The sequence below is a fragment of the Myiozetetes cayanensis genome, unplaced genomic scaffold (assembly GCF_022539395.1).
Source record: "Myiozetetes cayanensis isolate MyiCay16 unplaced genomic scaffold, myiCay2020 scf9, whole genome shotgun sequence".
Classification (NCBI taxonomy): Eukaryota; Metazoa; Chordata; class Aves; order Passeriformes; family Tyrannidae; genus Myiozetetes; species Myiozetetes cayanensis.
This window is the reverse complement of record NW_026088185.1, coordinates 18,977,507-18,998,350: the sequence shown is the minus strand read 5'-3', so window position 1 is coordinate 18,998,350 and position 20,844 is coordinate 18,977,507. Positions and strand designations below refer to the sequence as shown.

At 37.7% G+C, this 20,844-nt stretch overlaps 1 protein-coding gene across 1 annotated transcript in view; it reads right to left on the bottom strand.

The window, feature by feature from the left end:
• LRP2 (LDL receptor related protein 2) overlaps positions 1-20,844 on the bottom strand; it is a 118,203-nt gene that overhangs the window by 9,564 nt on the left and 87,795 nt on the right. Inside the window, exons 54-71 of the mRNA XM_050340004.1 lie at positions 20,643-20,820; positions 19,534-19,730; positions 17,688-17,933; positions 16,772-16,900; positions 15,956-16,075; positions 15,303-15,419; positions 14,928-15,044; positions 13,509-13,646; positions 12,657-12,779; positions 11,623-11,751; positions 9,197-9,328; positions 8,395-8,526; positions 6,586-6,729; positions 5,636-5,801; positions 3,618-3,746; positions 2,718-2,938; positions 2,111-2,287; positions 387-506 (exon numbers count right to left, since the gene is read on the bottom strand). Coding sequence (XP_050195961.1) covers positions 387-506; positions 2,111-2,287; positions 2,718-2,938; positions 3,618-3,746; positions 5,636-5,801; positions 6,586-6,729; positions 8,395-8,526; positions 9,197-9,328; positions 11,623-11,751; positions 12,657-12,779; positions 13,509-13,646; positions 14,928-15,044; positions 15,303-15,419; positions 15,956-16,075; positions 16,772-16,900; positions 17,688-17,933; positions 19,534-19,730; positions 20,643-20,820 — 2,715 coding nt within the window. The remainder of the gene's footprint in view (positions 1-386; positions 507-2,110; positions 2,288-2,717; positions 2,939-3,617; positions 3,747-5,635; positions 5,802-6,585; positions 6,730-8,394; positions 8,527-9,196; positions 9,329-11,622; positions 11,752-12,656; positions 12,780-13,508; positions 13,647-14,927; positions 15,045-15,302; positions 15,420-15,955; positions 16,076-16,771; positions 16,901-17,687; positions 17,934-19,533; positions 19,731-20,642; positions 20,821-20,844) is intronic.

The window sequence follows — 20,844 nt, the reverse complement described above, 5'->3', positions numbered from 1 at the left end:
AATAAAATTGTTAAGAATAATTTGTAGGAAATCCTTAGTTCTGAAATCAGTGCACTTAAGAAAAAATAAAAAAATAAAAATAAAAAAAAAAATTTTGGAATTTCAAAACAAAAATCAGAAACCATGACCAATTTTGTAGCTGGGTCTGCTCTGGTTGGAGTAATATACCTATATCTGTTTTACAAATGACATGCAAAGAGATTAAAGGAAATGCACAAGATGACCACAAATCAGTGATGACTGAGAATAAAAGCCAGATGTCCTGACTTACCAGTATCTATTAGGTCAGTTAACTCATCCCTCCATATTTCTAATTCAGTAATGCATGTGCATTCCTAAAGAAAAGCTTCTTTTGCTTTCTTATCCAGTTTGAGAAATTATTCTACCTGCATCACACTCTGTGCTGCTGCCTTCTACGAACCGAGTTCCCTGAGGACACGAGCAGCTGTACCCTCCTGGTCTCAGCAAGCAGAGGTGGCTGCAGACATCTTTACAAGGATTAGGCACTGGAAAAGTAATAAAGACATTTGAAGAGCAACGCAGCATAATCCAGAGGTAAGGCAGGGCAATTGCATAGTCAGTAGTGTATCTCATCAACAAGACACACCAAAACTCTAAACAAGTCTGGATCCAATTTTTAGAAGAACTGAGACCCAAATGCCACATTTGTACCAAAACCTTCTCTCTGCCTTTTCTTACATTCTTAAGGGAGAGACAATGGCTGTTGGGAGCCAGTGTAGCACCATGAAGAAACTGAACATTTCCAAGCAACAAGGAGCTTTCTGAGTCTGAAAGCTAGAATGCCTTAATGAGGGATATGATGGGTGCTTCTCAGGACATTCTCCTCTGTGATTATTGTGGACAAGTTACAGCAGGATACCCTGCCTAAGTAGGGGTAAAACAGCTCAAACTTTACTTTGCAAAAGTTGCCAGTGATCAGTGGAGAAGAAGGCTTACACTGCTTTTGGTGTTGAAGAGTGCTAAAACCAACCTGACACAACAAATCCCAAAACTAAACATTCTGAGGCTGTGAGGAACAATGGTGTGGATCTGGTAAAGTTACTGATAAAGGAACTGAAAAGTTACAGTACTGATAACTTATCTAAAGGCTACTGAGTTAGCATAGTTAGCCTAGAAATAAATGACTGACAGTCAATCACTTTATGCTATAAAAACCCAGTTCCAATTTTTAACAGCAGGGTCTTCTAATGTACTCCTTCTAGGAGTGTGTGTGGAGATTCTTCCTTTGAGTGGAGAGGTCCTTCCAAGTTACTGCTCAAGGCTGAATGAAAGAGTTTTATCCATGGTAATTGGTATGGGTAAGCAACATCAATCTCTGCTTTATAATTATTAATCTAGCTTTGAAATTATTATTTTAATAAATATACTATTCTATACTAGTTCTATACTAGTAGTTATGACTACCTATACTGTATAGTAAATAATTCTGATTTAAGTATTTTATTATAATCATTATCACTATTATCATCAATTAAAACAAATATTTGATTCATATTTGGTTTGCCATCCTAAATCCTGCAGGATGAAGTCATACAAAGGGTCAGTTATACCTATATAATCCTTTAGACATAAACCATTGCCAAATCTGGGATAAGGATTGGAGCAGCCACACCTAGAGTCCTTTCTGAGAAGGAGTTTAGAAAGAAAGGGGGTCCTTTCTGAGCCTTGTGACTCAGCAGGAGGGTGTCCTGATAAACTTTGCCTGAAGCTTCCATTCTACCCACAACACATACCATAGCTGAAATACCCCCCTTGGAGGCAGTGTTAAACAGCTAGCACTTTGCCAGGATAAATACATATTGTAACTGCCATCGCTATGACAACTCCAAGATGGAGAGGAAAAAGAGAAAGGACAGGGTCATAACTTAGTTCTAAGAGACTTGAAAGAGCAGTGTGTGGTGTTCCACTGTTGATTTCATTTTGGATGTGCGGAAAATACTTAGCAGCCTCTATTTAATTTTTAGGTTTTCAGAAACTAATATTATCACATACTGACACATTATCAGAATGTTAATAAGTTCTTTCAATCCATTGATACCAACTTGGGTCTCATAGCAAGGAAAGGTTCACTGGGATCCTGATTACCCACCAGACTGGTTGTATCTGTGCTGGTGATAGATGCGCACTTGAGTAAGCCACGGATTCACAGTCAGCACTTTCACTTTTTCTCCATTTCCAAATTTATCTTTCTTCCAGACTTCTCCTCGTTCTTTAGCTATCCAATATAAATGGCCTTCAAAGACATCAAGGCTGTATGGACTGCCTACTTCTCAAAGGAACAAACAATAGACTTTCAGCAAGCAAATCTCTGGTAGGAGTGACAAAACTGCTGTTCTTCTTCAGCTTAAATATATCATCTAATCATTTCATTTTAAGATATTTGCAGCTATATATTTACATCCTTATGTGCCTGACCTCTTCATATCTATGTGTCCTGCAAACTGCTGAATTATATACTTTAAAAAAGCAGGAAGCCAATTTTCCACGGTCTTCTATTTGGGTCACGTAAATTACCCTCAGGCAGTCGTTACCAGGCATCACGAACCTGGTGTGCCATTTATCCCTCTATAAAGAAGAAAACACTACCAGGACTCACTCTTTGAAAAGCTCCCGAATCTAGCCCCACTTGTGAAGCCCAAGTGCTTATTAGAACACATTTTGGTTACTATTATATTAATTGCATAGTAAGTTCTTACCTCCATGTAATACAATGGTTCTGTCTGTCCCATCAGGCCTCATGGATTCAATAATATTTTCTTTAGAATCACTCCAGTAGATCCTATCGTTGTTCAAATAATCAATAGAAAGACCTGTTGGCCAGCCAAGGTCTTCAGAGACCAGAGTTTGTCTTTGTTGTCCATCCATCCAGGCACATTCAATCTTTGGCTGCCTTCCCCAGTCAGTCCAATACATGAGCCTGAAAGGACAGAGCCAGAATTTAATACAGTTCAGAATTTGGTGATCATGATTAACCTTGGGAGTTTCATGGAAAAGATCAGTTGTGGAACAAAAAGCTGTTCAGCAACCTACGTTTTGCAGATGTTTTTGGGAAGGTCACAGAGAGTTCACTGAACAAGATTGTTTTAAGAACAGAAGATAAATACCAAAAGAGCAACCATCAGTCACAACAAAGCTGAACCACGCAGGAAACTTCAGGAAGCCATGCTGCTTTACCCCAGTTGAGAGAAGCACATATCACAGCATCTCCTAATCCATCCCATAGCACTAGTTGTAGCAAGCACAGCTGTTGAATGTACCAGTGCATTTACGTTGCTTTCCCCTGCAAAGGACCCTTTGTCTGTGATGCTTGGAGATGGTCAGGAGACATTCCCATCTATTTCCCTATTTCAGGAGTAACAGAGAAATTTGGTGGGCACACAGTAATGTAGAAAAGAGATTTTTATTTTAACTGCCTGGCCTTGTCACCAACACAAGTATCCATGTGAAATCTAATCTTAAAATACTTTCCTATGCAAACTTTGCAATATTATTAAAGGAAAATTCCAGAGAATATTCCCTTAGTCTTTCCTGGAAAATTTACCATTGTAGTGGGTTTTGAGTTTGAAAATAATTCTGTTAAGTCCTGTAGTACTTACCCACGTTTTGGATTGACAGCAATAGCTGCTGGTTGATCCAGTAGAGTAAAAATAAGCCATTTTCTGTACCGTCCATCTAATTTTGCCACCTCTATGCGATTAGTCCCTGCATCAGTCCAGTAAAGATGTCTGAATTACGTAAGACACAAAACATTCCAAAAGTAAATAGTTTACACTTGGAAGAGGAATTAAAAAAAAAATTCAAGAAGAAACAATATAACCCAAGCAAAATTAATATAATGAAACTGCACTGATTACATCTGAATTTGTTCAGTTTGGAATATACAGGTCCTAAAAATAGGTGAGTTTAGCAAAAGAAATCTGTTGGCTCACTAGTTTTGCCCTCTGACAAAGTTTCTGCAGCTGCCTCTGTTGCTTGTCAAATAATCTTCACTGAAGGGATACTGAAAACTTTCACTGATACTTTTAAGCAGTATTGGTGGCTTATAAGCATACTTAAAGACTCTGCATTCCACGAGAATGAGATTCATTACCAGTAAAAATTTATTTACCATGTAATTTTTGCAGCAGCTCTGAAGGTATCCAGTTTGTTAGTTCATAGCTCCTCTCTAGGCTTTTGTCTTATGACAAAGATGCTAATGAATAAATTGTTACCACAGCAGATGCAAATACTTTTAGTCCTAATAAACAGGACACTCAGTCTAATCCTTCTTGAATTTTGTTTATCTTTATCATCATGCCTTAATTTTTTTTTTGAGCCTGGATAAAAAAGAGACTCATTATTATGCACTCACTAACCACACAGTGTCTCCTGACTGAATACATTATCTAATAATTGGCTTGGGAGTATGTGCAGACAATTAAATATGGTTTTTAAAATAAGTTTCAACATGTTCTGAAATCAGTGTAACACTGTGTTTGAATGCTGAAGGTGCCAGCCTCAGCAGGGATCTTTGTGATAGATACCCTTTACCCTTGCTCTCATGACCATTTAGATTTGTGAACAGAAACTCAGACACTCCCTTTTGCCCTCAGAGACATTTGGTTTTCTAGCTGGCCTCCAGTTCACGAAGCAAACAGCAAAATACTCTGAAGGCTGACCTAGACCTTAATATATCTTTCTCATGTTTTAAAACTGCTGGAAGAAAAGATGGAATTTTTCGCTTCTTTTTCTCTATCGTGATTTGTACCAGGGACATCCAAAATCTGGCAACAGCATTCAGAAGATTGACTCATCTCTTAAACCTCTGTCCATTCAGCTGCAAGCAGAATCACAGGCTATGCAGACTACATTTCATAGTGTCTATCTACAAGCATCAGATCCTCTCAACATTACAGCAAATGAACTTCAGTTATGCCTGTCCAGCACATCCTTTAAAAGTTACATTGCAATTAAATGATGCCATCAACATCAAACTCCCAAAAGTCATGCCTAACCTTCTCCCAGCTCTTTCCCAAGGCAGTAAACAGAAGTGATCTCATCATTTCTATTAAGTAAAAAAAATTACCATGCTTTAGCCTAAAAAATGCCACAGCCAGTAAAATGGAGAAAAACCTCTGTATACACGATTACAAAAATGTAATTACTTTCTGAGAAAACACATCTATTCATCAAACTTCAGAGCTGTTTCTGTTTTGAGGTTGCTCCTATAGTACAAGATTGGTAAGAAAGGAGCAAAAATAAAAGACAAATTACATTGTGGATTGGAGAGGTCTCCCTTCCAAGAGCAGAAAAAACTTGCTCCCTGGAGCTTACCTAAGTCATTGAAGAAGAATCCATCTGACATGAAGGCTGATGTATTATCATTTGCTGATGCATAACTGATCTGCCAGTTGTAGAGTAATGCAAATTTCCTCAGAAAATGTGTGATGCAGTCAGCTGCATGCATTTGACCTATTAACCTGCTGCCTGGGCAAGGACAGCTTACTGAACTACCTTCAGACTAGACATCTTTGAAGACAGTTCATAAGGAAGAAAAAAGTGGATTTTGCACTTCCCAATCAAATCCTGGGCACATCCAATGTACAGCATTTTTCTAGCTTTTCAGTGCACTTACCTTCCAACCCAGTCAACAGCCAAGCCATCAGGACTAACTATGTACTTGAGATTCAAGTCAACTTCCTTTGTAGGATTGTTCCTACTGCTGTCAAATGTGGGCAGATAAGCACGTTTGATGGCTCCAAACTCAGAACCCTGTCCCAGAATGCTGAAGTACACGATACCTTCAAAAAAGATGACAAATATTGAGTTAATTCCATATTTGTTGAAAATTCTAATCTTTCTGAGGCTCTTATGTGAAGTTACCAGACCCATTTATTTATGAATAATGGAGTAATTTGTTCAATTAAATTACATTGTGTTTGTACGAAAATTTTTAAGCCATCCATCAAATGTAAGATGCACATCTAAAGTAATCTTGATGACTTGATTACCAAAGAAATATTATGTAACACATTTTTCAAGAGTAGAGAATATTAGTTCTGAAGCCTTTACACATGATTTCAAGAGTAATTTAGAGCCTCATAACCCTGCGAAGCAAGTATGGCCCAGGACAGTGGTCCTAGGAAAATGGCAAAAAAGAGAACCTGAGGAAGAGCCAAAAAATATAAGCTAATACAGGGATCTACTAGCCATTCCTGCTTAGTATAAGGATTAGTTATAGCAAGACTTGAGTAAGGTTTGAGAACTTGAAAAAGTGAAGGAAAAGAAAGGGGTTAATTTATAATAATCCTCTACTGCAGCATAATCCTAAAGAGCCACAATTCTATAACTAAACTCATACTGAAATGAAAGGAAAACCAGAGCAAAACATATCTAAACTAAACTAAATCATTAAGGGAAACCACACTGATTGTGCAGAATGAGTAGAGGGGAGGGGAAGATTCAACCAAGATCTGGCCAGTTAATCTAATTTAATTTTGATTTTCAGTGTAAAGTAAACACCTACACTGCAGAAATGCATCTTTTTAAACTAATCACTACATGGTTGAGTATTAGCATACTCACTCAGGCCTATCCCTTCAGGGTCCCAGTCATAATCCAGAGCTTGGATGCGCTCCTGATTATCGATATAGTCAGAGTACTGCTCTGATGAGATGTTGTATCTTCGAATCCGCACATTATCTGGCAGCAGTAACAACGGAGGATTACCTGGGAAATGATCATAAATTTATTTTCATGTATTTCTCATTTTAGAAGAAGTAGAAGAAAGTCACTTCTAGTCAAGCCTAAACTGGGATTTTCACAAGTCCTATCTGGGCAAGAGGAACACAAGGCCACTTCTGAAGCTTCAGAGCTATTCAAACTCCTTGGCTTTGCAAAATTTATTAAAAGTATTGAAACGCTTAACAGTGAGGATAGTATTATTCTTTTCACCATTGTGCAGAGGTAATCATTAAGGGATAATTCCTTAAAAATTCCTAAACATTACACTGTTGGCATATCACCACTTTACATCTCAAAAATAGATTGCCACTACACACTGTGCAGTTCCACTTTCCTCCCTCAAAGTATAGGAAACAATTTTGAAAGTACAAATAAATTGCCAGTACCCTAAGACATGACCTGTCAGAGTTCTACCTGAATGTCTTTAAATCTTAATGTCTCCATATTTGGATGAATGTTCTCCTGCCCACAGTTTCATTTGGAGTTACCCTAATAACATCCCACCAGGCCCTCATTTATGAGGGCTGTGAGCTTGCACTGCAAAGCGTGCCAGCATTCTGGGCATACACAGAAGGAGAACTTCAGGCACAACGAATTTCATTATGTTACCAGCTACAACCATATTATCTTCCATCACTTAGCCTTGAAAACCTTGTGTCTCTAGATGCTTCCTGAATAAATCCTATGAAGGAGGGTTTCAAAGAACTGGATTTCTGACACAGGCATATAAAGAGGCAGCCAGGCAGAAACTCAGGTGCAAATGCCCTTTTGCATTTCCAGCCTCATACCCAGCAGTAAGTATTTGCTGAATTAGGCTCCTGGACAGGAAATCTGGAGACATCGTTTTCTCATAGTGTTTTTTGTACTACAAATAATTTTTAAGTTTCAAAACCTTCAGTAGCAATGCAGGTTTGGTCACAGGCATTCTGTTCTGAAGATTTTACTATCTGACTAGTCACACCATATTTCTATCATTTATCTCTTAAAGCTGTTAAAGTGTAAATACTTTTCTAAATACAGTATTGTTTATGTTTTATAAAACACTGCTGCATTGTCCCTTTTTTCCTATCACCTCTTTATTTTTATTATTACTATTCTATTACTATTATTTTCTGAATCAACTCTACCTATTCAAGGACTACCACACACTGCAGTCATTGCACTGAGGTATGACAAAAAGCCAACGATTGATGTTAAACATCGGCCAAAGTCCTTCTATTTGTGTGCATCAGTCTATGAACAATGAATGGCAACCTGTCATCAAACTGCCTTTGCTTTGTACCAGCTTAATGCAATCTTTTCTGGTGCATTATTTTGTTGAGAAAACCTAAACTTCAGGAATAGGCAACATTAATTTCTTTCTGATGACAACCACAGGATAACAGGTTTTTGTTTGCAGAAAACTTCAGGAGAAAGGAAGGTAGGTATCCAAATCAGGGTATTATTTGTAATGTTTGCTATTGGAAGAAGAGATGAGCACTTTTTTTCCTGATTACGCAATAGGTGGAATACACAGAGGCTACTATCTTACAGAATAAAGATTGATTTTCATTATCCCCTTCCAACAAAAGAGAGGATTTTACTCATTAAGTTGCTATATTCCACTTGCTCTTTACAGGTAGCAATCAATCTTGCTATCAGTTTACATACCATTAGCTGCACACTGCTTCCCTTGTTGATCACCCACAGACCTGAAGCCATCGGCACAGAAACATTCGTAGCTTCCTTTGGAATTCTTGCAGTCCTGGGTGCATGTTCCAAAGATCTCACACTCATTGATATCTAGACACAAGTAGAGAAAAGATTCCTAGAGCTTGATTTCTTTCTTGTTTAGCCTGGAGGATGCTCAGGGGGGGCCTCATCACTCTCTACAACCACCTGAGAGGAGGTTGTTGTGGGGTAGGGGCCGATCTCTTCTACATGCCTGCAGTGAGAGGACCAGAGTAAATGGCCTTAAACTGAGACAGGAGAATAAATGGCCTTAAGATGAAACAGGAGAATAAATGGTCTTAAGATGAGACCTTAAGGAGAGACTCAGATCAAACATAAGAAAAATTTTTTTCACTGTTAGGGTGGTCAGGCATTGGAATAGGTTGCCCAGGGAGGTTGTGGAGTCAGCATCCCTGGAGGTGTTTAAGAGGCATCTGGATTAATCATCAAATTTCTGTCCCTCGGATTGCAAAGATATGACAAAACCAATATGCTCTAGAGCAAAAATATATCTCTACAGCCACCAAAAGCTTAAAACAAGTCTGAACTGTAGAGCCACTTCTTTGTTGAATGAGGCCTGCATGTCAGAAAACATAATTCAGCAGCAAAACCTTTTAGGAAGCATCTGCTAAATGTATAGAAATCCTATTAGGATGCAAAAACAGGTGGTCACAATAGAATCCCAAAGTGACAGGTCACTGAACACTTATCAGTGAGAAGACATTTATAATATTGAAGATACCATCACAGGAGTTTCGGTTAGTTTCACTGGCCTTGTACCCTGGCCTACAGGAACAGATAAAGCCTCCTTCATTCAGGTTGGTACAGTTATGTTCACAGATATTTTCTGCACAAGTTCGCTCTGTTCCAGGATCTGGAAGGAAAAAAAAAGGAAAAGAAAAAAGAAAATATATTTTGCATTTATAACCAAAAAATGAAGTGATATGGGGAAGGTATAACAATTTTTATCATTACTGTAATTGAAAATAGTTTTCAAGTAGACAAAGTTAGTTTTCTTTCCTTTTTTCTAACTGAAATTAGAAGAGAATGGTAACCACTGCTCAAGAGGGCTGCCAACTAAGAAGCAGTGAACAGGGTCAGGATAAGAGCCATAACCATTAAAGCTCACCTTCCATAACAGAAATTACATTCTCCATTACCACCAATCTGCAGCAACTGCAGAATTTCTTGTTCATGCCATTCCTAACCTAAAGTCAGCACAGATCACTGCACAGAATGCACTGCCCTTTCAAACATGCCTATAATGGAAAAGCCAAATCAGGGATAATAGATAGTCTGTAAGAGGTAATGAAAATTACACTCTTCCCAAAGTACACGTAAAATTCTATTGATTCTGACATACTCTATAAATGCACAAAATACTTCAGTATTTTTACTCAATACTTCGAGTATCTGTTACATAAGCAAAAAAGATAAATAAAATGTTCATTGGCAGATCATGAGGAAAAGATAAAATAAATAAAAAATGGCCACTCTTCACGAGTGAAGATCCAGGGAAGGTCTTTACACCTTCCAGCCTGCGCATTGGATTTTTTAGGTGAGACACAGTGTGCGCGGAACTGGGCCCACCCTTTAATCCTAAGGTTCATCTGCCGGGGCCAAGCGAGCTTGGACGGTGGCAGCGAGGTCCTTAGGACGTAGATGGGTTGCCTTTAAGGCTAACGAGCCCCACCTGCCCAGGAGTGGCCCTGACCGGGAATCGAACCCGGGTCTCGGCGGTGACAGCGCCGCGCCTTTACCACTAGACCACCAGGGGCTCCTATGAGGAAAAGATAGATGTACAGCAAAAACACTACATTTAAGCTGATTATCTCCTTTATGACATTCACATTCCACTGCTGACTAAATTAGGTTTAAACAGTTCAATTTCACATACATGTGTAGAAGCATAAATTAGTTGTACACATATACACGCATATATTCTATTTTCTCTAAAGTGGGTATTTGTTTTGGGAAGGCTCTGAATGTTACCAACTGACCTGCATTTACATCCATCCCCAAACAGTAGAATGCTGACTGCCAGAAGGTGTCTGTTTCCCACTGTTGCATAGCATTTATACTTTTATGTTTTCCTCAAGTCATTGCACTAGGTTATATTACCTAAAGACCATTGGGATGGTAAGTGAAAGAGAAAAACCAGCTGCTTCCAAATGGACTGCACTATAGGCTTCCAAGGTATTTGTGTTCTGCAAGTCTGCTGGATTGCAAATCACCTGTGCAGCATTTGGCACACTTTCGCTTGAAGCCATCACAGCCTGACAAATTTTAATTGCAAGTACATGCTCATATGATCATTGTGCACATTGATATAAAAAGTTAGGAGATTTTTGTTTCCAGATTCCATGGAATAATCTCTCTTGCCTCAAAGTTCAAGACAAAGCTTTTGCGTCTAATTGGATGCTAGTAAATACATAGTTCATAAAAGCTGTACAGGGGATTTGAGAAGGTAGTCTGGCCAATAACTGGCTGTCCTTATAGAATTCTGTGGTCATGTCTTTAAAAAGAAAATAGAAGCATCTCAATATACTTTTAACAGGGTTAGAGCAACATATACCAGTTCAGAGTCTGCCCATGAATAATTCCACAGGCTGGCCTATTGCAATTACGATTGAAATAGCTGGATGTTCTTGCCTCTGTAATGCAATTTATTTTAAAACAAGATCAAAAAAAAGATAAACCCTTTTTTCTTGGTGATACATAAATACTCTAAAACTAAAAAAGACTGTTCAGAGAACTGATTTTCATAGACTCATAGAATCATTTAGGTTAGAAAAGACCTTTAAGATTGTCAAGTTGTACCATAAATCTAAGACTGCTAAGCCCCACTAAACCATGTCCCTAAGTGCCACATCTACATATTTTTGTACAGACATGTACAAAAGAATGAAAACAAAAAAGAATTAAAACAGAATTAATTAAAATAATGAAAGAATGAAAACAGAAAAAGAATAAAACTGGAAAATATTATCATGTCTAATTGGGTAATCCTAGCACAGGCTAATTAAAAAAAATAAAATAATTCACACAGGCTAATTAAAAAGCAATCCTTCTTAGTATGCTATTCAAGAAGAAAGATGTATTGTTATCAGTTTCAGAAATTTTTATTTCAATAGCATTGTAATTTTGTATTCTACTGATATTACTTACTGCAGCCCATTTCATCAAAATGGTCTCCACAGTCATCATAATTGTCACAGACATAATGCAGAGGAATGCAATTTCCATTACTGCACTTGAATTCTTCAGCTGTACACGGTCTTGGTGTCGGTTCTCTACCTACAGTCAAGAAGAGAAACTTTTCTCTGTCACAGTACCAAGAGACAGCACTATTCCACATGGCTAATGGGGAAGCTGATACAATCTGGTAAAACAATGATTAGAGTGACTTTGAAAGTCTGTAGTAAAGCTAAAACCATGACGAGGAAATAAACCTCCTAGTCACATTTTTGAACTGAAAGAAGTTCCACTATTTTATTAAAAAGACAGAAGGAAAATTTGTCTTGTTAATAGTTGATTAAACTTTCTTTTTAATAATGCAAACCTATTAATATCCTTTAGTGATATACTTCATACATCTACTGCAGACTTCAAGAGATTATTGAGATATTAGTAATCTATTAACTTTTAGAATTTTGTACAATAAAGCCAGGAAATAATATCACTAACCAACCAAGAATATGATTAAACTTGATAATGTAATTAACATAGTCAGAGAGAACTACATAAGATATCTGAGGACAAAAACCTATTGACTATTAACAGAGCTTCTACAGGGTGTGGACCTAAATATCAACACTGTTAATATGTGCGTAACAGTGCCACAAATTCAGAAGTAGTCATTCCTTTATTTTATCCATCCCATCCTAATTTTATGATACAGCCAGATGCTTTCTTCTTCCTCATTTTAAGTGGAGTTCATAGTAAGATGATAAAATTTAGCTGCTGCTTATATTAAAATACAATATTGTTTTGAAAATCACGATCTTTACTTTTCAGACAAATGTTTGCTGATTTTTGCTACTTGTACAGAGAGCTATAAATACATAGTACCAATAACCATAGTTCAAATTATTTCATAATCTTGCTTTCATAATTTATGTTTAATTTTGACATTTCTTTGGTATTAAATATCCATCACATCACAATTACTGAATTTGATAACTGATTTTGTGTAAACATACAGTGTTCCTCTTTCTCGTCACTTCCATCTCCACAGTCATCCTCCTGGTTGCACAGCTCATGACTGTATATACAGCGATTGTTTTCACATCGGAAGCGGAATGGAGACTCACAAGCAATATCCACTGAAATTACAGAGGTCAAGTCAATACTTGATGCCATTGAGACACAAATTATTCCAATCACTCTTATCTGGTAACAGTTATATGTTTTGTATATTTCAGAACGTGAGAAGGCATTCAGACCCAAAAGCATATTTTCTGCACATTTTGGTGACTGTATGTTAGGACATTACTCATTTCTTTGTCAGAAGACAGTATATCATCTTTGGCCAAAGGCCTATTCTCTACTGCATATAACACTGAAGTTTCTAGATTTGTTCATGAAGTACACTGACTGAAAATCCAACATGCTATTAGTGACTATATAGTGCACAACTGACAAAAACTGTTCAAGTAGCACCTCTAACACCTAATTGTTAGAGCTGAAGTCAGGACTCCTCTACCATACTTGCAAAGACATTGTGACAATACTGATAGCTTTAAAAGCTCACCATCTTTGAGAATATACATATCTGAATTAACATTTAGTTTCAAACTGATGTTCTTATTTTAGATAACCAACTTCAAAATGTGAAATAGTGTCCTTATCTCTTTGCTATGCTTCTCCCTACTTGTATAATCACATATACAAACATCTGCAAAGCAGTGAGAAACACAACGTTGGAGGATGAAGTGAACTAGCATATGAAGCAAAATTCTCATCCTGAATAATTAAAATTTATTTTCTAATTTTCTATTGTATGTAGATTTATTCAGCATATTGTTCACTTTAATATAATTTCTCTCTCTTACAGCAAAGGTGAAGTTCTTCATCAGAGTCATCTCCACAGTCATTATCACCATCACATTTCCAGTATGGCTGGATACAGACGTGGTTCTTACATTCAAACAGCATGGGCGGACAGTACGTACCATTAGGATATCGTGTTGCTGAAGAAAGGAAAATTATTATGACATTTTCATTTACAATAAAAATTTTATATATTCCTGAAAAATATTCAGCCCAATCCTATGTTATTTTTAAAAACCCTTCTCTCCATAATAGGAAATGTCATAGGAGGCACTGCAAAGATGTGCAGCAACAGCAGACTGCAAGGACTGAGGACTTCTTGGCAACCATAATGTAATTAATTCAGGTTTGAATAAATAGCAAGACAACAGAAGTTACAGAAGCTTTTGAAAATAGATTTTAACTTGGCAAATGCTACTTGAATTTGTTCCTGACAAATCTAGTTCAGTAATAAAGCTAACATCACTACACAAAATGTGAATGATTGAAGAAGTACCCAAGATATCCAGTTCCAAAAGGACTTATGTTAGTATAGCAAAAAACCCCAGCCAGATTCTTCAAAAACTCTGAAAGAAACTGAACTAAAGGAAAGAAAAAAATATGATTCTACCAACCTATATAAATAAACCATAACCTTGCTTTTTCAAGGGGCTTCTCATACACTTTCTCCTCCCTTTAAGAACAGCCAAATGTTGTGTAACTCAGGGCTGAAAGACAACTGTTGTGATGTACATTCCAGGATGTAGTTACCATCAGAAAAATACAGATAGTAGTGTGCAGATGCCCCTTCTTACTTGAAGCACCGGTGTTAAAATGTAAAGATGTACAGAAGTGCCCTGATACCAACATAAAAGAGTTCTTTCAAGTACTGAAGCCTAAAATCATGTGAATAAATAAGTCAGAATCAATACTTCAGTATCACCTAAAAAGCTGATGTCAGTCAATGCAGACAGAGCACAGAGGTGATATTTTCATTCCAGCTGCTAACAGTACTTTCTGGGTGAAGAGATGGAGCACCATGCAAGCCATAGATATTTTTTCACAGTAGATTAATATACAGAAAAATCTCATTACATAACCTTGTTAGAATTTGGTACAACTGAAACAGTTTGGATCTTGCAGTGTCCACGGGATGGTCAAAAATTTTAATTCGATCACACGTGTATCTTCTCCTGGACCTTGTAAACACATTCATTTCCTACCATTAGGATTGTCTTTACAACCAGTATAATAGAGGGCAACCTATTATTATATCAAAAAGCTGATTCAAAATATTATACTTCTCCTGCATTTTTACTGACATCACTGAGTGCTGCAGAATTCTATACCTCTAAGGAGTCATCTCACTTAAAGACAGACAAAAGTGCAAATCTTTTTGGAAGTGAGCGCAGTGAGCACCAATTGCAAAGTTTGAAACTCACGACAAGTTGCTTCATCAGAGAAATCCAGGCAGTCTGCATTTCCATCACATCTGAAGCGTTCTGCAACACAGTGTCCACTATCACACTGGAAATAACCTGGATGGCAGGTCCTCAGTTCTGAAAAGATTCAGAAGTAACTTTTGAAATGTCTTCTCGTTCAAATCCAGATAAACTATTACTTTTTGAAAACAACATTCTAAAAAAATGCTGCAAAACCCCAGACCATTAAAAGTGTAGTATCCTCTACTTTTGGCAGAATGACCAAAGTGACCTGGTGAACGTTAGTTCGTTAAAGATGCTTCCCATAAAAGATTATTTGGCAGAATAATTTATCACATTAGAAACAGGGGTGTGAATTCGTAAGAGAGTACACACCACAGTCACGTTCATCTGAATTGTCTTCACAGTCATCATCATGGTCACAGATCCACCGGGAAGGGATGCAGCGCAGATTGTCACACCGGTATTCACTTTCTGTGCATTCGCGAGGACCTTCATTTAAAATGAATGTACAGATATGAAAAGTTTCCCAGATGCAGAGTTAAACACCCACACCTGTGTCAGTAAACCAAATAGATGTAATGTGGGCAGATGATGAGGTAAAATCCTTAAAACTAAATGATGTTACACATGTCCCCCTTGACTTAGAAAAAAGGAAATTAATTGTGGACTTTTTTCATCACAGAATTATAAAGGAGTTTTTAATACAAATCAGAAAAAAAGATCCATTGACATTGTTTAAGAAACTATATAATACTAGATTTGCACACAGGACAGAATTCAAATGTCACTTCTTAGTGGAAAACAGGAATTTGTGCTATTGTGATGACTGGATTTATCAGTGATTTTATGTAACCAGGATGCATCTTTGTGATATCAGTGTGGTATTTCAGCAAATAAAAGACAGGCTACAGTATAAAACAACAGAATGGTTGCAGTTGAGAGCTGTCTGCCTTATTCTCATCAGAAACAGAAAGATAGCTAAGTCAAAAGCAAGACTGTGTCATCACAGCCGAAAAAGAACTCACTGCAGTTGTGTTCATCAGAGTTATCTCCACAGTCATTATCTCCATCACACTTCCAGCGCAGCGGGATACATCGATGATTGTCACAACGGAAATCTCCAACAGGATTGCAAGTCATCTCCTCTGTAATGTAGACAGTTTGCCAACAAAACAGCACACATTAGCATAGTCTCTGGATAAGATGGAATGCACAGATGATTACTGAAGTAGATAGAGATCTTTGCACCACAAACTGCGCCAAGTAATAGGGAAGTGATTAAAAAACAGCTGAAATAACTACATCAAACTGAGATGGAAGCACAAAGAGAAACTCAGTACTGTCAAAGGAGGGCATCTTGACATCAAGGTGTGTTACATTTTCAAGTCTTCTGATTCTGCTACAGTGCTCCAATGTCCTCTGAGCTTTGTGTAGAAGCGTATGAGTGGTTTCAATACAAATCCAAGGGCATTGTTATATTTCTCCTACTGATGGTTTCACCAGCACAAGAGGTAAGTTAAGTAAATGTAGAAAATACTGGCAGTTTTAGTACTTTTAATAGTTCAGCTCAAGCACCAGTATTTCCTGCTTCATTTGATGATGTACCAGGCAAAGTAATTAAATCCTGATCTTCAGAGCTCATAAACATGTGAGCTGCACAATACATTGCTGCACACAGAATTTCTCCTGAAGACAAATAACTAGCAGAGCAATTAAGTGATACCAAACAAAAGACGCACAGGAACATTATTATTGAAGACTTTCAGAAAACCAAGGTGCTTGCGAATTGGAGAAATATTTTAGGTACAAAGTTACATTGAAATGACCTTCTCGAAACTCACCACAGCCTTGTTCATCACTGTTGTCTCTGCAGTCATCGTTCCCATTGCACACTGCCCACAATGGTATGCAACGGTAGTTGCTTCTACAGCTGAATTGTGTGTGATTGTCACATCGATAGGCAGGTCCCACTGAAAGAGGCATTTGTCAATGTTAGTTGAGTTACTTAGCCATTAAACTGTCCTTGCTTTTCTGCCTTTCAAAACCTGTTTCAAATTATAGTCAGTTTTTTCAACTAAAAAGAGCTCTCTGCTAACTTCAGTGTTGGAAAAGAGAAAGCATCAAACGTCTCTGATTTTACTATCTTTTCTAATCTATGCTGCTTGTATTCCGATTATGCTACAGACCTGTCACAGGTTCAAAGCACACACAGTGTTTTCCCCTGACTATTTAGGTCTGGTAATAGTGGCAACAGCCCCAAACCTGGAAGCTAGAGGAGGCGGCTTGTTCTCAGATGGTAAACTTGATAACAAGTTCTTCAAGATGGCCAGTGGTTCTGAAGGACACACTAGAGCACATAGGAAAATCCTAGCATCAAGCCAGCCAAAGTGAGATGCTGCCAGTTCCTGATAATCTGACCAGCATAAATAAGCTTTATCCTCTTCAAGAATAAGTAAATAGGAAATTATTCACACAGTTTGTGATATCACATAGTTTGTGATTACCACGTAGTTTGTGATAATTTTTATCACAAACTCTATCACAGAGGTTTCTAATACTCCTACTACATGTATGCAATTAACTTACAGAAAATTCCTTTCCAATAAACTTTCAGTCTCAGGAAAATTAAGTAATGTGGTTTTGCTCTGAGTACTTTTGGTGCACTCAGAGTTCACAGATTATTCTGAGTTTGAAGGGACCGACAAGGATCATCAGGTCCAACTTCTAAGTGAATGGCCCATACATCTGTGTGCTTACTGCATTCGTGGAACGGCTCATCAGAGTTATCACCACAATCATCATCCACATCACACTTCCAGGACAGCGGGATGCAGCGGCCATTGTCACATTTAAATTGACCTGGGGGACAGGTTCTACTGGCACAGTGAGTACTATCTTCATCTGAGTTGTCACCACAGTCATCCTCTCTATCACATTGCCAGGCTTCTGGGATACATCGTTTATTGGCACACTGCCACTGATGAGTTTCACACTGGTGATTAGCTGGAAGAACACAAATCAGCTGTTAGGATACCAAAACTTACAGGAATGGTCTGTTGCTGTTATATCAACTGAGTCATTATCATGTTTACACCAAAAGTTAAAATAAAAGCCAGTAAAAATTTAAAACATCCCATTTACTGGCCCAGTTAAGGTAGACATTTCTAATGTCACGTCACATTTTCTCCAGGCATCTTTAGAAAAGCTCACCAAGATTCTACATTTTTCTAGGAGCAAGACAGATATTACCTTTTCCTAAAGCAGAAGGAAGTAAACCCAGCATTCAACATGACTGAGGCAGGGGCCCTCAGTCACTTTGCAGAGGAACTAAGCGGCACTGTGGCTCTGACCATTCTATGAACTTAGATGTCCATTGCCTGATGAGCCTGTTCCTCTATGAAGAACAGGTCAGAAAACATAGCAGCAGATCACACTAATATAAGCTCCACAACTACAAATGTATAGTCTCTGCTCCCAAAAAGCAAAGCACTGAAAGCTGATGTTGGCAGTGCTGGCAAACTGGGGGAGCTCTGAAGGTCTATGAAAACAGGAGTCAGCACTGACCTCTACTTCCAGACTTTGTATGTGTCACTGTACTCCACTCTACTACTTTTTTAACATATACTGCCAAACTGTTCCAGAGAAAACAGTGTATTATAATTTCCATACATGTTCTAGATCAAAGGATTCTATTGTCATGCACAAGATAATGCGCAGAAGTAACTACACAGATCTAAAATTATTTTTATTGTACCCACTGTGTTAAAATCACTGCATTACACAGCTGCCACATTTCTACTTTTTTAATTCCCCTGTGGCACACGTAAGAGCTTAGCTTTTGCAACTCAGGTAAAATTGGCATTTCATTTGATTCAGTCATTTTTAGAAACACTTTGCTAATGGAAGGCAATGACTAAACAATCAATTATTCGTCAATGACAAACTATCCATTGTACAACCACACTGCTACCCCTCCCCCTATATTACTAAGCTTGCAGCTGCCAGAACTAGATTATTTTCAAAAAACAGAACTAAGGATGTGTTTTTTTAAATTAGGCATAAGTATGTGGAATAGCTTAGGTTTTTAAGGAAATAACACTATTTCATAAGCAAAATTATGCTACATTTCTATAATACTGTAATCACATACAGCTTTCTAAAACAAATCTTCCCATGCTGCACTGCATTTCGTGCAATGCAGAGGATGTAGTAATTTTATCCCATCACACCAAGTGCTAAAATACAGGGAAAATTAGCACACCTGTTAGACTGACCTGGACATTAGGAAGCCGTTAATTCCTCTTATTCACCATGGCTTTACTCAGAACAAAACCAAGTGAGTCCTGTTTCTAATATTTTATACCTCAGATTGTAACTTATAACAGTGTAAATCTGTTCTTAAAGTATAGAAGATGTTTATGTTATGCTTGCTCTTCTTTATCCTGCTTGCACTGAAGTGAATTCCTCTAGCAGGTGCAAGACTAGAAAAGACTGCATTTATCTCACTTTTTCATCTTTAAACAAGGGATAATGATTCTGAAATTTTATGTTGTTTACACATTTTATACTGGCAAAACACTTAAATTTATTAGTTGGAACATACCACAAAGTACAGGATCTTCATCTGATCCGTCACGGCAGTCTGACTGGATATTGCACAAGAAATGTGAACTTGTGCAGTTCCCATCATTACACTGGAACTGCCCAACAGGACAGTAGCGGTGTGGACAGGTTGGGGGTTCATCGGAGCCATCCCGACAGTCCCTCTGTCCGTCACATTTCCACCAGATAGGAATACACCTACAAAGAGAAAACGGTGTTTTCTTTGTTGAGGATATGGCTTTACAGATATACAACTGTCCTTTTACAGCACAAAAGACAGTCTTTTCTCAGTGTTATTTCTTGAAATGTCCAAAACACCTTGAACTTAATTTCTTCTGTTTATATGTCAAATGCTAATAAAATGTCAGAACACTGTCACCAGAAACAGATGAAAAACAGAGGATATTGGTAGGCCTCTAGAAGGAATTTCACAAAAAAAAATTAATAAGGACTTAATTTTTATGTATATTTTGTGCTCATCATCTCTCATGCTGTTTAGATCAATTTTCAACTGGATTTTTACTGATGTAGCATTTCAATAATTCACTTGAACTTTAGCACAAGAATTTCACTAGGGATTATCATTTTAACACTGCTTCAAAGGCCACCCAGTAAGCACACCTGCCTCACAGGGTCCAGAGTGATACATCAGCACAAGAACTCTTATATCACGATTCCTCTCCCTCCACTACTCCACTGCTGTCTCAGAAAAGTGTTGGAAATGTACCCTCACATCAGCTAAATGGCTTTCCTGAGCCACAAGTAGACATCATATAATTGGCAGAAGCAGATACATTGCAAAAGATGTACAAAAAATAAGAGAAGGTGGCAGAAATTGTATCTGAAGGTACATGTTTCTAATAATCCAAAATTTGCTGAATTATTAATGCCATATAACAGGAAGAAAAGTAAAAGAAGTACAACTTAAGCAACCAGTCTAGAAGTCTTTTCCAAAATGTAAATCTGTCTTGCCTTGGTTCTGTCTTTGTAAGCACACCAAAAACTCATAGTGAGAGTAGAAGGAAACCCTAATTTCATGTGGTTTTGAAGAGACTGTAAAATGCATCCTTAAAAAGACCTTGAAAAAGCAACAGTGAGCTGTGGACTTACCTCTCAGTGTCTGCACAGAGAAACTGGGTGCTGGAGCACATTGGAAGGCAGTGGGCTGTATCACCAAAGTGTATTATCATGAAGTTATCAGGACACTCACAGGAATAACCCTGACCACCAGCTTTTATTAGACAAAGATGGGAACAGCCACCATTATTGGTGCCACACGGATTATTAACTGGTAAAACAGAAGAAAAATATT